Source organism: Taurulus bubalis, assembly GCF_910589615.1.
Source record: "Taurulus bubalis genome assembly, chromosome: 1".
Lineage (NCBI taxonomy): Eukaryota > Metazoa > Chordata > Actinopteri > Perciformes > Cottidae > Taurulus > Taurulus bubalis.
This window is the reverse complement of record NC_136589.1, coordinates 6,159,579-6,171,786: the sequence shown is the minus strand read 5'-3', so window position 1 is coordinate 6,171,786 and position 12,208 is coordinate 6,159,579. Positions and strand designations below refer to the sequence as shown.

General features: G+C 40.8%; 1 protein-coding gene across 2 annotated transcripts in view; it reads right to left on the bottom strand.

Moving 5' to 3' along the window:
• mnat1 (MNAT1 component of CDK activating kinase) overlaps positions 1-12,208 on the bottom strand; it is a 31,958-nt gene extending 19,750 nt beyond the window's left edge. For both annotated transcript variants that reach the window (XM_079218112.1, XM_079218113.1), the window contains exons 1-6: positions 12,074-12,208; positions 6,220-6,372; positions 5,749-5,822; positions 3,872-3,975; positions 3,520-3,660; positions 2,234-2,365 (exon numbers count right to left, since the gene is read on the bottom strand). In XM_079218112.1, coding sequence (XP_079074238.1) covers positions 2,234-2,365; positions 3,520-3,660; positions 3,872-3,975; positions 5,749-5,822; positions 6,220-6,372; positions 12,074-12,162 — 693 coding nt within the window. In that variant the 5' untranslated portion in view covers positions 12,163-12,208. The remainder of the gene's footprint in view (positions 1-2,233; positions 2,366-3,519; positions 3,661-3,871; positions 3,976-5,748; positions 5,823-6,219; positions 6,373-12,073) is intronic.

Genomic DNA, 12,208 nt, shown 5'->3' with positions numbered 1-12,208 from the left:
TGCCTGTCTACTGGTGGTAGATGTGCCAGTTGTCTTTTTGGGGTTTAATGAGTAAATGAATGCTTCTGTTAAGTCTCCCTAATTATTACTGGATCGAAATATCTAATCGAGTTTCAAAGAGCTATGCCAGTGGAAAACACATTTAAAAGAAGGGAAAACACAGAGCGAGTTGGGTTATACCTGTGTATGTCAAAGCCTAGCTCCGGCTTGAGCCTAGGTGAGTACTAAGCAGATATCTCTCACACGCTTCACCAAACTGTGGGAAGACAAGCATGCCTCATGAGGGTTGCTGTGAGGGGGGTGGGGGTGATGACACAGCCGATCTCATCACAGTAAAATGAAAATAAACGACTGAAAACCTGAACGATAGCCAAATGGAAGGTCTCCTCACAGTGAGCACAAAGCTGCAACCCTCAGAGCGGCCAGAGCCGTGAGCCCACATGCTCTCTCTCTCTCTCTCTCTCTCTCTCTCTCTGTGGGTCCCACCGTTCACCCACAGGAATGTGATGACACGACTGAAGGGGGAGGGCTCTGTTCCCACAATGAAGAAGCTCCAGACACCCAGGAACATCTTCCCTTTGAAGGTCTGGACTGTTATCACCACTCTCTTGTCAACAAGCACTGCACATGAAGTAGACATTATCACTACGCTAAAATCACGCCAAAACTATTCAAACCCAAAGTACCTCCAGCAGATATATTTGTACCACCATGTGACTTTAACCTGCATGGGCTCAGTGTAAATATAGTAGCCATTTGTTATTTATGGTATGTACTGTATAGCTTCTCCAAGCACTCATGTTTCACTCTGCTTTCACCTGCGAGACCGACATTACTCCTTTGTGATTTTTTTTTTTTTTTTTTATCTACATAAAGTTATTGATAAGATTACCGTAAAATATCATACTTGCTACCTGTGAAGCCTAACTTTGTTGCCTGTATCTTGAAATGGATAGGAAGGGTGCTGCATATGTTTTGTCTTCTCCAAAAGCACAGGTACCCAAAACAATATAACTATTCCTAAAGCTCTATGAACATAACAATAACAAGCCCATCTTTGAATGGAGTAGGGTAATATATACATAAATATTTAGAGGGAGACCTGTGTGTTGCGTGTAAAGCCAAACAGGACTGTTTATCTATCCATATTTTCTCTCTTCCTATGCTTTGCAAAAATCGTTTCCTGAATATAGATGCCTGGCAGCCAACTTAATGAAATCCAAGATTTGTCTCACCAGCGACATTCTATTTATTAAATTTACCATCGGGCATCACTATAAAACAGAGAGCAACCACAGCAAATTAGAGAAAAGAAACATTTTCATCAAAAGAAACCATGCTCTGCACAACGAGAGGATTCTGTTAATATATCAAAATCAATAAAGTGATCATCTGACTTAGACATTTGTTCTCTGTGTAACCTACATTTGTACTGCATTGACTAAAGACATTTTTAATACGGAATGAATTGTGAAAGGGCGTTGCAGGCTGCATTCCAACACGGCCATCAGTGGCATACTGAGCAGTTCCTGGAATTGAGTAAGTAGAACAAGCAAACCTTAAAATGAACCTACCTCTCTACCTCTTTTGCATATTCCCATCTTATTAATATCTGACTCAAGTGTTGTCTCTTTGTGATGCAAGGGGTATTGGTTAAAGCTGCATAACTGCAGACAACCTGGAAAACAGCTCTTTTCAGTTAATGTGGCAAAATGCATAGTAGATAACAGAAAAGATAAGATAAATAAAAAAAAGGTATAAATGGCAAATGTAGGAAAATAAAAAGTACAGTTCCTCATTTGTGTATCGAGTTACTACCCTTGACCCTTATTCATTTGAATGAGCCCACTTTCTTTATGCAGTGTAGGTGCAGAAGGAATAGACAAAAATATTCACAGCTGGCCAAATTTTTGCACATTACTGACAAATTACTATGAAACATTACATCTGTATTTTGTCTGTTTACCTCTCGGTTGCTGAAGGGAAAAATACAATAATGAAATCTGAAAACTTTGCAGAGTTGTAAAACGCATCCTTATCATATCATAAAGCACTGTTGGCATCTAATAAACCTTCAAACTCACAGATGGATCTGACTGGGATTCCTGGATTATAATTCAATGTCTCACAAGCACCTGAAATGACCCCCACCAACGCAGCCCCTTGCAAAAGTCCATCAACTTTGAATTGGTTTGTACAGTTTGAACTGGCATAAGTCTAAAGTTGCACTCACCATATTGATTCCAGTTGAGAATAGACTGGCAGGTTTTACTGCCTGTTTCTGCTGCTCTATCTGGGTCTCCAGCTTGGCGGCACGGACCTTGTGTTGGGCAAGCAAGATGGTGGCAGGAAGTTGAGACTGCTCCTGATGAGACAAACAGGATTTGGGATTTTATGAGAATGTTAATCTAGTGTGATACATGCCACAAAGTGCTTCATCAGGAACTGCTCATCTAAAAAAGCGTGACACTTGTACGTGTATGGGTGCTTTCAGGCAACATTATTGATGCAAGTCATATCAACATTACTGTGGCACTGCAGGGGACGCTGCTTCAAGTGCACTGCGCCGCCTTCACCTCCATTAAAAGCAAGGTCGGACATTTCAATTTCTCAAGTGGATTGTTGCCAAGCGCTGAAGTCTAAGAACACAAGCGTGGATACTTTGTTCACTAAAAGGGTAGGACATTTTTGATGGGGTGGACAGCAATTGTAGGACAGTCTAGAGGTGTTTTAGCATTTAACAAGAAACCAAAAGTGATTTACTGGCTTCCAACACATCTAATATCAAACATTTACCACTTTTACTCACGCTAGTTGTACTTATTTTTGGACAGGTGAATTTACTGCTTCATTGGGATGACATCACATAATTAACACGATTCTCAGTTTACAACGATATTGAGAAAAAAAAGTTAAAGAAAAAAAAATAAGCCTGCAGACAAATAATGTAAAATAGATTTTTACATTACATAAGAAGAAGAATCAAGAAGTGTGTCACTTGTTCCCAATGATCTGTCTTATTTACCACTTTATTTTACCACAAGTTCAGCAAACACCAACAAAGGAATCTAAATAGATGTGTTGGTGCATATGCATGAGGACAGCGAGCTCTCTGACCACAGGGATGTACATATGTCAAAGCTCAGGACAGTTCCCCCAGGGGGGTAGGAGCTGATCTCATCTGCCTACAGTCAACAGGCCCTGTGCCTTAAACAAACAAACACACAGCTCAGCCTGCTATCTGCGATGGTCCTTCAGCAGCCCGCTCTGCAGGAACAATCACTTCCAAAGCCTGTAGCTCAACACAATGGAGCCAGGAGGCTTTGGAATCACAGAATGAAAACAATGCAACCCCGAGCACAATGACTGGTAATAATCTCTTAATGATCCCCAGCCATGAACCCTCAGGCTGAGGGTGTGTGTGAGTGCGTGTCAGATATGGAACATCTGCCATAATGTGACTGCTTTTGTCTTCACAGGACCGTGGGCGAATGTACATGAAACATTTGTGTATCTCACCAGTTCATCCAGCAGAGCCTGCTTGTTCTTCCTCTTGGCCTGCAGCTGCCTCTGCTCGTCCTGCAGCAACTCTAGTCTCCGCTGCTCGTTGCCCTGCTGCTCCAGCAAGATCAGCTCCTCCACTTCCTCCTGCTCTCTTGTCTGAGGAGAACAGGGATGTTGCAAAAACTTGTTTCACATATTTGACCAAAAGGCTGAATTCCAACCAGCCATATTAAACTTGACCCAACACTCTGACTTCTCCAAGGGTGGGAGCAAGCAAAAAGAAAATGCCTGCCAGCGTTTATTTTAACATGTAATAATCATTATTATTGAAGGTATTATACATGTTTGGAAAAATACTAGTACATACCAGTTTAACCTTATTCTTCTGGATGAGATCCCTGTTCTCCTTCTGGTACTGCTCCATCTGCAGCTTGGTGTTCTCCACATCAATGTTGTTTGTCAGGTTATATACTACATGGAGCAGACACAAACCAGCATTAAAAGGGGCAGTATACTCCATTAGAAGTGCATTTCGGATAGTCGAACAGCTTCAGAGCCCCCTCCCCACACATTTTTCCTACGCCAGACAGACCGACTGTCCGACGTTCAAATCCACTGATTGGCCAGCTGTGCGGAGGTAAAAAAGAAGCCATGGTTTGAACTTCTCTCTCAGCTCCCTTTTTAAGTGAACAACTGAGTTCAACACGATGAACGTCTTTCAGGACGTTCAGGGTTTTCAGGTCTGAAAATATGCACCGTGATGCACATTTTTAGATAATACCTGTGTTCCCAAGCACGGTTTATACCCACAATACTATTATTTTCAATTATAGTCTAGACCCAAAGAGTTTCGGGGATAACAAACATTGCCATCTGAAATACTGAAAAAAAAATATGTATAAAATGACGGTCAAGACAAGCTACCGTATTCTTCTTACTGTTTTTATTTTATTACTGTATTACTGTTCTACTGTTTATTTATATTACTTGATTTGTTTTACTTACTATGTGTCTCTGTGTGCAATGCTGCTGTAATCCTGCAATTTCTAACAAAGGATTATCTTATCTTAAGTACCGGTAGAATTTTTCATTTAATTGAATGGTGTGTGGGAACTGTGGGAAAAATATAACTTCAAGGCTGCTTAACAGGGCATTTAAGGAGAATGTTGAGGGTTTAAATGGTTAAAAAAAAAACTTAAGCATGCACACATAATACTACTAGTGCACAGAGACTTCTGAAATGCCATCAATTTATAATTGGAACTGGACACCTGAATTTAACATGACATTCACATTAGTGTCTCCCCATCTCACTCGGCCCATCGTTTTTTAATTGGGACGACGTCACACAAAATTAAAAAAAACTCAGGGAAAGGTTTGGAAGTCCGTTGCCCGTTTTCAATTGGCCCGAGAGGATTCTTTTAATTAAACTAGAATACGGCTTGAGCACATTGTGATGAAATTGCACTGTATATACATTGCACATCCTCGTTAAAATACTAGATGCCTTAATCTCTTGGCACAGAAATCAATATTTATCATTTCTGCCTATTCTGTTTTTAACATCTAAATATTACATTTGGCAATTTCTGCCTGTTTTAATTTGACTTATCTACAGATTTACAAATAACAACAGAGGCCTTGCACTGTATTTGAGTTTTAAAGTATTGAATTTCTCCGACTTAAATTTAAGAGCAGCAGATACAGAAATACTACTGAAAGGGCGAACGTCAAACTGTTTAGTGCTGTTGTGTAGTTATTTTGAGAGGGAATACATTTACTAGGGCACATGATGTTTTCTGGTCCAGAAACACAGATTTTCTGGAGCTAATCGCAAACTGCGCATTTACTATTGTTTGGCGTGTGACTAGTAATATTGTCGTAAATAAAAGGCCCACAATCAAAACTGTTTGGTCACCACTGTAAATGTAACCTTCTTGGTTTAAAAGTGTATAATACAAATAGTAATAATCAACCTTATTTGTCGCTCGAGGTGTCCCGTCAAAGGTTTTACAGACGTCTCTTATGCTGGTCTATAGGGGAAAATGCTTTTGGGTTTGTTTGATTTTGTTGCAGCAGCTTGGTTGGCCACTGGGACGAAGTGGCAGAGAGGCTGACTGAGCTCTCTTCATACACCCATGCTTAAAGGCCATGGTGGGTTGCCAGTCAAGACGTGTTGGCATTACACTTAGAGGCATCCCTTCTGCTCTGTGTCTCAGCATGAGGATTCCAAGTGGGTCTTACCTGTGTCCTCCAATTGCTCCAAGTAGTCGTTGTACTCTCGCAGACTGGGGAAGTCAAAATCTCTCTTGTTGTATCTGCAGAGGAAGAGCAGAACTGATGAGACAAATAGTAAAACCCGATGAAAGCAAATATGCGCCGGCATTAATAGCCCCCATTAAATCAACCATTTTAAAATACCATGTCTGCATACTGGCTAATAGACACACATTAGATGTCAATTAAGGGGCTATTAAAGAACAGATGAGAGGGAGAGAGGGATGGCAGGGAGGGGCTGAGAAGTAAAAACCTGGCAGGGAAAGAGCCTTCCTGTTTGAGCCCCCCCGGGGAGACTCATTGTCTACAAAACAAACAGTGTAATGAGAAAGACAAAGGTGGCTTAAGAAGTGGGAGGAGGCATGAGATGACACATAAACACGCAGAGCCCCACCCCTCACCCCCCTGTTCCCCCCCCCCCCCCCCCCCCTCACTCACATCTTCAGCACCTTCTTGCGAATCTCCACCTCCTTATCTACAGCCGGGTCTTCGAAGAGCTGCACGCGGAAGTTGCTCTTCCTAAGAGGTGTGTCACACTGCACGCAGTTACCCGAGCCACGCGCAAACAGCATCTCCACACAGTTCTCGCATCTGTTGGGGAGAAAGGACAACGAAACAGAGAAAACATCACGCTGAGTTGAAAGTTTCCAGCGGTGACCATCCCAGGCCGGCCTGAGCGACAGTAGTAAGCGTGTGTGTGTGTCTGCTGAAATACAATTTTCCACACAATAAATTAAATTTGTGTTTTTCTTTGTCTGCAAGTTATCATCAGGCACAGTGGGTGATAATGGGGCATATGAATATTTCCTCTAAGTGCTCAAAGATGGCTGGGATTATTATTGGAATGTCGATTAGGCTGCCTCCTCCTCTCAGACGAGAGGAAATTAGTCTGACACCCCATCAGTGGTGTGTCTGCCTGCACTGGAAAAACATTTGCTTTATTGTTATTTCAACAGACCTCAGTCATGCCACGTATACATAATATGATAAAAAAATCCTGCTCTGTAATTCACAGTGTAGTCTATCATTATAATAATGGACTGTCTTTTAGGCAAAGAAATACAGATATACTATTGCAGTGTTTTGTGTATTCCTTACTTCATTGGTAAATGTAAGTATTTTGAGATGAACAGTAATTTGTGTTTGAGGCTTTCATTTATCTAAAAATGTAAGTTTCATATCTAAAAGAAGCATCACTATTTTCAAATGCAATTCCAAACTTTCTACTTTTTCCTTGCCGAAAAAATCATTATTATTCCTGAAACAGTGCCTAAATGAAAGGAAGCTGTAGTTTTATATTGTGGAAGTCTAGGCAGTTATTGATCAAAGTATCTACTATAAATCTTTTTAATGGATACAGTTAGTTTCCAAGACAAATATGTAGCAGTACAGCACAGTCACGATGAGTTGTTCAGGCAGCCTTTAGGTCCTCGTATAATTCTATCCAGTAAAGAGCACGCCCCTCCACTTATGACCAATTCTGAAGAAAATGGTCGGAACATTCTTTGGGTTAGTGTTGAGAAATTTCAGGTAAAGCCCAGGTTTAAACAGGAAGGTTTATTTCATGCACTATGACGACATGACTCCATGACAACTGTCAGACCTAGCTAAGGGCACAACCTTGAGCTTAGCCATCAATAACACCTTTATGCAGGTAGGCATTTACCCATCAGTCACACTCAAGTGAGGAGTGGACGCTGAAGACAATGGGAATGTTCCTAAATCCCCTAATAGGGTGGAGGGCCTGGATAAACGTTTGCACAGTACACTTCTTTAATTAAGTCTCTGCGGAGCTTTATTTCCACAGGAATTTACCTTCCTGCTTGCAACCACCTTCACAAAAAAGGACCATCTGGTTTCCAAATGTCACTATCTGCTTTTGAGCACAGACAGTTTTCATAATAAAAAGAGCCAAGTTAGTGGGAAAAAGACAAAACGTCATTGATAGTATGGTTGAGTCATTTCTTTCTTTGAGTCAAGTACTGGGCTTGAGACCTGGCCTTTGTAAAAAGCCTATTTGAACAATCATGACAAAGTCCTCATGCGAGACCTTTCACTTCATCAGCAGGATTCAAACAAAAGAAGCAGTTAAAAGGTAAAACTGCAGAGCTATGAAGTTTGACTGTTTACATCTAACGCCTCAGATATGGGTCAAACAAGCCCAACCAGTCAAGTATGACAGCAAGCTTTCACAGTCATGCAACAAACAGATGGAACCTGCGTTACAGGACTATCTTACAAGCGTGCCAGATTAGCTGGGTTTAGATGAAGCCACAAAATAAAAATGAAAAATGAACGACAGAGAGAAACATCTGCGTTGTCCAGTTGGTGCTTAAGAGCATGAGGAGTCCCTGCTCAAGTGCACCATGGAAGAGGCAGATGTTCACTGTGGCCCCAGGCTACAGGAGATGTATAGGCCTGGCCATATGGAGGTGGATGGAGGGATTCAGCTTGTTTCCACAGGCCCACAAAGAGCCCATTCATCAACACGGGACGCGGAGTGGGGCGTAGCTTGCCCCCTGCCCCATAAATGGACCACACATCAGAACTCTCCAAAGGGGAAATCCTGTGTAACTCTAGACCAAAGAGGTGAACGTCTAAGAGGGAGGGAGGAGATTTTAGAGTCAATTTGCAATCTTACTTCTGAAATGCGCCTTTTTCTAAGCGACAGCTTTTGGAGTGTGTACCTGTTGCAATTTGTAATCAAGGCGGGACTTGGAAACCGCTTGCCAGGCTCTGCTGTACTGCTTGAGCATACTGAACAGACAATTAAGTAAGCCAACAGATCTCTAGCAGCTTGCCATCTCTGTGTCCTAGGGCTGTTGTTGCTGACTGAGTACTCCCTACTCCTCCCTCTCTCACCTGTCCTGCTCAGAGCTCGAGGCTCCTATCTGTCCCATCTGCAGCTGTCAGCAGGTCAAAGAAGGGGGTTAAAAGGGAGGGTGAAACGGGTCCTGGCTCAGCATAGAGGCCTTCACACCATCACGGGTGGCACTATCTGCGTCTTTGCCTTCATCTTACGCAAAAAAAAGAGTAAGAATAAAAACACACAGGAGCATTTTTCACTTGTTTGTTCCATAAAGCTCATATTCCTGACGGGGCTGGCTTCGTGTCAAATGTAAACCTTCTATGACACTCTGTCCTGCCCTGTGACCTACAATACCTGCAGCAGCAGAGTTTAAAAATGCTGAGGCCCAGGAGTATGATTGCTTACACAGGAAGCTCGCATAGGCTTGTCTGATCTTAAAAAAATAAAGCTTAGATTTGGTGTACTTTACAGTGAGGTTTGTTTTAACCTTTAAACAGTCAGGATAGCTGTTTCCCCTCCTTCCAGTCTTCATGCCAAACTAACCATCTCCTCGTAGCTATGGTCGTATTTATCTTCCCATCTAGCTCTCAGCAACAAAGCAAATAAGTGTATTCCCCAAATTGTCAATCTATTCCTTTAATTTTCTAAATAACCACTAGTTTGTAGTGATTGATCAGAAAAAAAGTATGTTATGCCCATCCATGGAAAAAATGTACAGAGCTTTGACTTCTGGAATTCTGCATGGCTAAAAAAACTTTTCCCAATGTATTATTGATTATCAACCTAAAACCTAATGCAGAAAACTAGCTTCTACTTCATGAGATGTGTCCATCCTCTCAACCTCCCTATAGAGAGTAGGCGCTCAAATCACCACTGTGTATCTGAGCTACTATCATTTGTGTCTGTGCCCAGTGTCAAATGCCAAAGGACATGGGTCCGATGTCATTGTGCAAAGGTAATAAAAAAAAAAACGCACATCAAATGACCCGATGACATGGATACAAAATGTGCTGTGCTGGGGTTTAAATTTAGATGCAAGCTAGAGGTGGAGAAGCTCAATACTGCATTGCATCACTTGGTCAGTTTGGACTGGAACAGCCACTCAATCAGGCCATGGTAGAGCGAGTCTTAGTTACTTAAATATCCTTCACAAGAGCCTTCTTCATTTCAAGTGTTGATTGTGAAAAGAAATGTTGTTTATTTTCAAAAATATAGAAGAAAATGTTTTCTCAAAGCCCAAGGTGACATCTCCAAAATACTTGATTTGTCCAACCAAGCCCACAACTCAAACAATATTTATTTTTCAGTAATTAGTTTATAAAACTGACGGCATTTTGGCACGATCCAATTCATTCTTTCCACTTGGTTTATGACAACAATTTATATATTTAGAAAATTGTTGTAGATCAATTTTCTTTCAATTTAGTATTTCGACTAATTGTTCAGGACAAAGTTCAACACCAACAAGCAAGCCCTAGAATCAAGTGTCGCAAATTAATAGTATGACTGGCATTGACATCCCGTACAGTTAAAAGGTTGTTGTTGTTACTTTACTATAATAAAAAAATGCTATAAACTCAGATTCTATTCTGTGATGTTTCTGCTGACATGAACAATTGTAAACGGAGGTACGTCACTCTGCAGAAATAGGCAGGAACCATTAATTGTACTTGGTACAGTATACTGTGTGTGTACATTTGTATTTCTAATTCATTTTCTTTTTTATTCACCTTTCCAGCAAAGAATTGATTACCCCAAAATGTGAAATCGGTAACCCATTGCTCATGCTACCGTTCAGACCCCATATATATATCAACTCCTGAGGAAGCTCCAAACCCAAGTGACATCAGTGATCAAAAAAACTGATGCAGTTTGAGAGTACAGCAGTTTCCAAGTGGTGCATTAATTCACTGTTGCACCCGCTCTGAGGAACAAATCCAAGGTGACCTGGGCTAGGACATCTCTCCAAATTGCTTCATTGCAGAATCATTTTTAATTTTCTATGTGTAGTCCTGCACCCAGACAGAGCCGGTGAGTTATGAGCTTACTGACCTGATGACAAAGCATGGCCACTTCCTGAAGGTACAGTCAATAAACAGACAGGGTCAAAAAGATGCGCTCATCAGGCGACCACCGCCACTGCATGATGCTCAGAGAGAACATGCCCCCCTCAATTAAACAACCACGTTTTTAAACAGATGACAAGGTTAAATATTGGAAAATGCACACCAGACAAGATTTACTGTAAGAGTATAAGAGTACTGACATGAGGGTGACGCACAATCAAAAGTGACTTTTGTGTGATAATAAATACGATCAGTGTGAAATAGTGCTACGACAATTCGTTCAAGCAATTCAGTCAATCGCAATCACGTGCTTCTTGTGATCAACTTTAACTTTTTTATTAAAATACCATATATTTGCTGGCTACAGTTTGACAAAAGCAAACGCCTTGCTTACATTGTTTTATTGTATTTACTTGAAATTGATTCTAATTAAATCCGTAAAATGAAGGATCCATAACCAGGGTTATGAGTTCAACTGCTGAACGACCAAACACAGGGTCTTAAGTGAGTACAATAGTGTTATGTTTAGGAATCAGTCTTGAGATGGTTAAGTTATAAAGATGGAAATAATTATGTTTAGGTTGCATTTTGAATGACTTGGGTTAGGTTAGGGTATAGTCTGGGACTGCTTTCTGTCTCTGCTTGTGACTACAGCAGAAACCAGCTTTAGACATTTAATGATTCATCAGTTGTATAGTATAGTCATAGCTATGATCATGCAGTGCAGTCCTTGTGTAGATTAGATTGAATTAGTTAATTTAAGATTACCCTTTTTACCATCTCTGGAAAATGTTGTACTGATTATGTGGTTAAAACTTCAGCATTAAATCCCAAAATTTGCACAAGATGTCATATTTCAAAGGACTGAACACTCCTTCAGTGGTCCAGTGAAAAATAACTCTATGATTGAAGCAGCAGCATCTATTAGAAGACCAATTTTGCCAGGTTTTTAAAAAAGGGCACAAATAAGCAGTGCAGGTTGTGTGATGTTTATTAACAAAGATGATCAAGATTGGCAGTTGTCATAGAACATAAACCCACTTATACCATGCTAACTTTAGTCTTTCAAAAGATAATCGTAGTTAACAATGTCCATATTAACAATAAAAATAGTGGGTTTATCTGTCAGGATGTCCTTTTATAGTAACATTATGTGTCACATTATTAGAGAGCATAGAAAACCGTTAGCTGTTAGCTTAAAGCTCGTGAGGCTTAAACCATGTTTTCAACGTTATGCACGTTAACAGACAATCATTCCGATTTTAAGGAGGATATAAAGCTTAATAAATGTGGGAATAGTTTTATATTAAGGCTTAACCACCTGCTCTAGGGGTTTATGGTGTTAGTAGGTGTATTTTGGCACAAACTATTTAGCTTCCCTCTTTACTTTCTTTTAGATATAAATAACTTTACTCACAGCGTGTGGCCGCAGACGTTCACCATCAGCTTCAGCGACGGATTCCTGTATTTGGTTGTTTTGCATCTCGGACACCCCTGGTCGTCCATTTCTGTCTGTGCAACACAAAATAAAGACTTGAGAGCAATGTCAACA